This window comes from Littorina saxatilis, linkage group LG14, assembly GCF_037325665.1.
Source record: "Littorina saxatilis isolate snail1 linkage group LG14, US_GU_Lsax_2.0, whole genome shotgun sequence".
In the NCBI taxonomy this organism is placed as follows: Eukaryota; Metazoa; Mollusca; class Gastropoda; order Littorinimorpha; family Littorinidae; genus Littorina; species Littorina saxatilis.
In genome coordinates, this window is record NC_090258.1 from 21,319,480 (window position 1) to 21,325,428 (window position 5,949).

The 5,949-nt window shown below is 40.5% G+C and overlaps 1 protein-coding gene across 1 annotated transcript in view; it reads right to left on the bottom strand.

Moving 5' to 3' along the window:
- LOC138947339 (uncharacterized) overlaps nucleotides 1-2,174 on the bottom strand; it is a 112,327-nt gene extending 110,153 nt beyond the window's left edge. The window contains exon 1 of the mRNA XM_070318797.1: nucleotides 2,011-2,174. Within this exon, the coding sequence (XP_070174898.1) occupies nucleotides 2,011-2,026 (16 nt within the window). The 5' untranslated portion in view covers nucleotides 2,027-2,174. The remainder of the gene's footprint in view (nucleotides 1-2,010) is intronic.
- Between the last annotated feature and the right edge of the window lie 3,775 nt (nucleotides 2,175-5,949).

Genomic DNA, 5,949 nt, shown 5'->3' on the forward strand with positions numbered 1-5,949 from the left:
TGCTCGGCTTTGTTAGATGTTTGCATATCGTGTTGCTATTTTCTTTGCTTTTATTATTGTTTCTTATTTGTGCTTCGTTTATCGATACAACGTCTTGTGCACGGGTCAAAATGTGTGTGTCAGGTGTCGTTTTACTGGAACTTGACGTTCGTGTTTCTCCGAACGTCTGTGTATCGAAACACAGATACACGCACTCCATGACTCTGTAAGAAGACAAAACATATCGCTAGGTTTCATTTGTTTTTGATGAATGTATGACCTTTAATGAAGTAGTTTTGTTTTTTGTTTACTTTTGCCAGTTTGCCAGTTCGTTTTTGGAACTTTGCAAAGCAGTGTCGTGTCGTCTGTTTAGGTCTGGGGAAACACCAATAAAAAGAGCCGAAGAATCCCCGAGCGTTTCTATTGGGTTTGCTTTTGATTATCCATGTATAACCTGCTTCCTGCAACTATGGTAACCGGGGATTTATTGCCTGGGGAACATGAGATTTATTTCCCAGATGCTTGTGAATGAAAACTCGTGAAAATGATGACAAGAGGGTTTAACAGTGCCGCCTTAACTTCCACAAAAAGCCGGATATGACGTCATCTAAGACATTTATCAAAAAATTGAAAAAATTGCATGGGGATATTATTTTCAGGAACTTTCATGTAGTTTAATGAAGATCGGTCCTATAGTTGTCTCTGTATTGCTCTACACACACACACACACACACACACACACACACACACACACACACACACACACACACACACACACACACACACACACACACACACACACACACACACACACATATATATTTTTTTTCATTTTCATTTTCATTACTTGATTGTCCCATCGCTGGGAAATTCAGGTCGCTTCCTCCCAGTGGAAAGCTAGCAGCAACGGAGTCGCGCTACCCAGGTGTCTGCGTGTTTAGGTGTATTCAGCCACCTGCACTTATGGCAGAATGACCAAGGTCTTTTACGTGCCATTGTGATGACACGGGGGTGGGACATGGCTTCCGTCTCTGGGTCTGCACATAAAGTTGACCCGTGTCCGGCCCGAATTGGAACCTGCGACCTTCCGATCACAAGTCCAGTGCTCTACAAACTGAGCTACCGGGACCCTTCTCTCGATTCCCCGTCTATGTTAAAAAATCAGTCAAAACTTGAATAAATGTAAAAAGGCCGATCTATTTTTTCTTAGTTGGGCAATTGTACTCTTAGAGAGATCAACCATGCACATGTTTAACGTGTCTTCTGTCCCCTTCGCCTTTTTTCTCAAATGTTGCGCAAGTAATGAAGAGCAACAGCATAAAATTAATCAATATAAATTATCCGTCCAAACATCTAGCTCCTAGATTAAACTCTTTTTAATAAGCTTGAGTAAAAAAAATTATAAAAAAAAAGCATGCAAACGAAGTACCTATTTTTTAAAATTTTTTTATTTTATTTTTTTTAATTTTGTTTTTTGTTACAACACATTATACATTACATCACAGTTCACATCGCCACATACATACATACAACATGCATACTAAAAGAATGATCTAGAAAAGAGAGAGAAATAGAGAGAGAGAGAGAGGGAAAGTTAAAGAGGCACTGTATAGGACTGTTTGACTACAACAACTACTAGACCCTTAAATAATATTGATTACTACAAGATTCAAGTTTACAACAGAATATATATCAAGATACTGTTAACGAATTAGGGAGGAGGAGTAGAGCCTAGTACTGGACAATTTTCATGAAACCAGGTTAGAATATGGTTGCCAGAGGCGGTCAAAAGTACCTATTTTCTTTAATTGCGACCACCTTTTAGAGTAAACATAACATATTTATATATTTTGGGAATTAGGATTTGATGAAGAATACAATGTAATCATTTCTAAATCTGTTTAAATCTGTTGTGACAAAAAAAACTCATCTCGATTCCCAGACTATGTTTAAACATGCTCTCCTCTTAATCAAAGCATTAGAACATTCCTTTCTGTGATTGTATTGCAAAGACAAAAAAAAGATACTAACCAGGACGGCCAGTCATTCTTAAGCGTCTTCAGCGGCGAAAGAAAATGTTAATGTCGAACGTTCTTCATCAAGGTGTAACCCGTTTCTTTCAGTGAAGCAGTTACTACAAGAAGGCCTCAAGCGTCAAATAACCGCGCCAGAAAGCCTAACCGCAATGTGCGCACTGAAACCGATCTGCAGTGTTTTTAAAGCAAACATTCGGGGTTCAACATACCCTGAGCACAAAAAGTTAAGGATATTTTTTCAGTGGTATTTTGTTTGTTTGTTTGCTTAACGCCCAGCCGACCACGAAGGGCCATATCAGGGCGGTTTTCAGTGGTATAGCCAAGATGTTAAACAGCAGTTTTTTGGTCAGAAATATACGTGTATTTGAAGATCAGTTTTTCTTCTGCTCAAAAATGTGTTTCTGGAATCTGAGCAATATTTGGGTATGACGTCAGAGGTCCGTGACCACGCCTACCCTCAAAAATGGCGTTTTTTGACGGCATGATTCACTTTCAACCGTCAAAACGGTAACTTAAACTGAATGATATTTTACATATTTTACACCAAAAAGTTTATTTGGTGTCCTACCTAACAAGTCATACACATTTCGTTCAAATCCGCCGCGCAGTCAGGCTGATCCAGCGTGTAAAGGAGAGCGACCACAATCCTGAAAAACGGCAACAAATCCAGGGTTTTTATGGTGTTTTTGCTGGGTAGCCGCAGTTGATATGCAATAAATCTAAAACTACACATAGCAGTCTCTCCAAATTTCACAGAACGATGACAAAGACCCTCATCAGTATATGTTCCAGTACTTGGAGCAAACAGAACCCGAAAATGGACGTTGTAACGGTTTTCCGTTAAACATTTGGAAACGTTTGTAACGTCCAAGAAACAAATGTGACATGCACTCAACTTTGTTCACTTTGCAAAGAATGGAGCCATTACATGTGTGCCAAGTTTCAGAAACATCCTTTCACGGGCTCAAAGGTTATGATTGTTTGAAAAGAGGTGAACAATACTGTCCTTGGTGTCTATCGCGCAACTTTTTTAAAGGACTTTTTCTATAATTTTGTTTCTCGTTCTCCGATAGCATGCGTATAGCCTTCACGGATGATGCGAACAACTTGCTCAGTAGCAGTTGCAGAAAAGAACTGTTCACGTGTTTTGAACACATCTGTGCTGTACAAGAAATAAGTAAAGAAGACAAAGAATCAAAAAGACAGAAGAATGCAGACATGACGTCATATAATTCAAAAAAATATGACGTCAGGTGGAGGCAACACTGGGTTTTTCTCACAGGCACTCGTCACGATCGGGTCGGGATCAAAGTGGGCGGGGCCTGTGCGCTCTCAAGACTACTACTATTACAAGGTATAACCCTCTTCGTGATTCTAGACCGAACGGAAGTCGCGGAGTTAACAGAAACCGAGATTGCAGCAGACGACAGACAGGTTGCGCATGCTTCCTGCGCATGTGACCCCGTGACCAGGCATAATTAAAAAGTTGTCAGCGGCGTTCGTCGGTGGATCTGTCTGTTCACCGCCAACTTTCTTATTCATTGATTCTTCTTGCAACTTCCAGATAATGTGATGCAAACATACCTTTAGATAGTCTCATCCTTGTGATGGAGTTGGAAATCATGGATTCGCCAGAGAAAATATATAACTGATTTGGCCAGTGCGGCCAGTGCATCAAGTCTTCGGATAGTTTTCGAAAACTGGAAAGTCTGTTTTGTCAGGGGTTGTGGTTTTGTTTCAACCAGGAGCAGAGATGAGAGATTTGTTTGTTCACTGCCGCGATGAACTAATTCAAAGCCTGTTGTTGAACGTCACGAAACATAATTATAAGCCATGGTTTGACTAAGTTCTGCTGAAGACGCAACGGAGTCCACATTTGAAGGTGAGCAAATTTTCGAATAGATAATCCCAATCCCTTCAGCACTGCAGCAGCCTATTTGAGAGAGGCTGCGTTGGTAGGGCGGCTCACTCATTGAAGTAGATCTCAAACTCAGTCTGTGCACCTAGTGCAGTTGTAATACTGCATTCAGATCTAACGGCCAGAAGCAAATAACAAGATATGTGATTTTATGTTTCCTCTCTTAGATTGATGTGATTTTTGGAAACGAAGGTGAAGGGTAAATCAGTTTAAAATTTTAATTTGAAGATTCATAGCTAAATATGGAAGCAGCAATTTCCGAGTGATACCAAATACAGATTATATTTCATCAGGTTTACCCATCAGTTGTCCAGTCACACAATTTTGGCTCTCCAGTGTAGATCTACATTATGAATCAGAAGTTATTTTACACAAAACTATTAGGGGTCTTATTGGCATTTTTGCAGGTGGAGTATTCTATATTGATGACTGATAGTGCTGGAACAGCAAATTGCAGAGGAACTTTACACGAAGCCTCAATCATATCCAGTGGAGCTACTGTAACAGACGTAACAAAGAGACTTCCCTTTACACAGAGGATGTTTGGGGAACTTCAACGCAGGCCGAACACGGAAAACCCGAGGCGGCAAGCATGAGCAGAACTAATCTCTTGAGAGTAACAACAGAAGGTCAACTCTTCATCTCTGAGTAAGTTCAGACACCTATTCTTCAATGGTTTAATTAGGAGATGTTATAAAAAAAAACACCAAGATCATCATTTTGTGTGTGTGTGTGTGTGTGTGAGTGTGTGTGTGTGTGTGTGTGTGTGTGTGTGTGTGTGTGTTTTCAAGTGATACATTTTTATTTTAAATTTTGAGTTTGAAACAAACTCAATGCTCTGTTGCATATGATTAAATGACAGTTTCTGAGCTCAGGTGGCCCTAGATTGCAGCATTTTGCTTCCTTAAAATTTGTTTCTCTCTTTCCTCTCAATCTCCCTCCCTCTCTCTTATGGTGCGCAATTTTGGACGGAGACAAGCTCCATAACAATATCAGTCTGGAGCAACAAAAGCAATCTTACTATTTTATTAAAGATTGCAACGTTAATACAAACCAGAGATCTGTAGCATGATCTACATGTCAGATTTCGCGCAATATGTTCCCTTCAGCCAATGAAGACACAGCTTGTTGTCTCGGTTTGATTATAAGGGGAAGTAAGTCATTCGTAACTTCCGTTCGGTTCAGAACTACGGTGGATTTTGTGTGTCAAAATCCGTGCCGTTTTGCAAAATGACAGCAGTAGCAACGTCTATTTGGTATAAATCTGTCAGTGTCCGATAGTTTATTGTCTGCTTGATTTTATCATAGCCGTTGTTTTGCTTTGCTAAGCTGTGTATGGCAGGAATGCGAAGTTTGCCGACGAGGTCGAGAGAATCAGTATCATACCTTGTATAAACCATCGCCAAGTTTTTAACAGTCTGTAAGAGCATTGTCTCGAGGTCATAACGGCCTACTATACAGAGAACCGTTATCTGTCCGTTATGACACAGAGAGAACGCCTTTTTGGTTGTCCCTTAATTCGTAAACCGTGAACATCAAGCTACGGGAACAGAACTCAAAAAGTATAATTATTTGGAGGTCTTCGGATTATTTTTGTATTATGCACACATGTATACAAACACACACGTAGTCACAGACAGATAGATGTATAAACTCACGCGCTTGCACACCGTGCCAAAGACACATTTCAAAAATAACACACCTAACAGCAGATCTTATATAAAGGAAAAAGGTTTCAATCGCTGAGCTTTGTGCAATTAACCTTGATAGTGGAAAGCGTGTGTCCAGGGGCCAGTTTCATAAGCCCGAAACACAGTCGATCAACTGCAGTTGTCCGAGAGAGTAATCCGACGTTATCGGGTTTCACGAACAAAATTTCAGTCGGCCGACTGCGGGTCGTCTCACCGGAAGTCGGCCAAACACGGTGATGCTCTCTCCCCAACACTGTGTTCGGCTTACTGCGGTAAACCGAAAATAAATGGAAATTATCCGCACAGTCAATGGCAGAACAGGGGT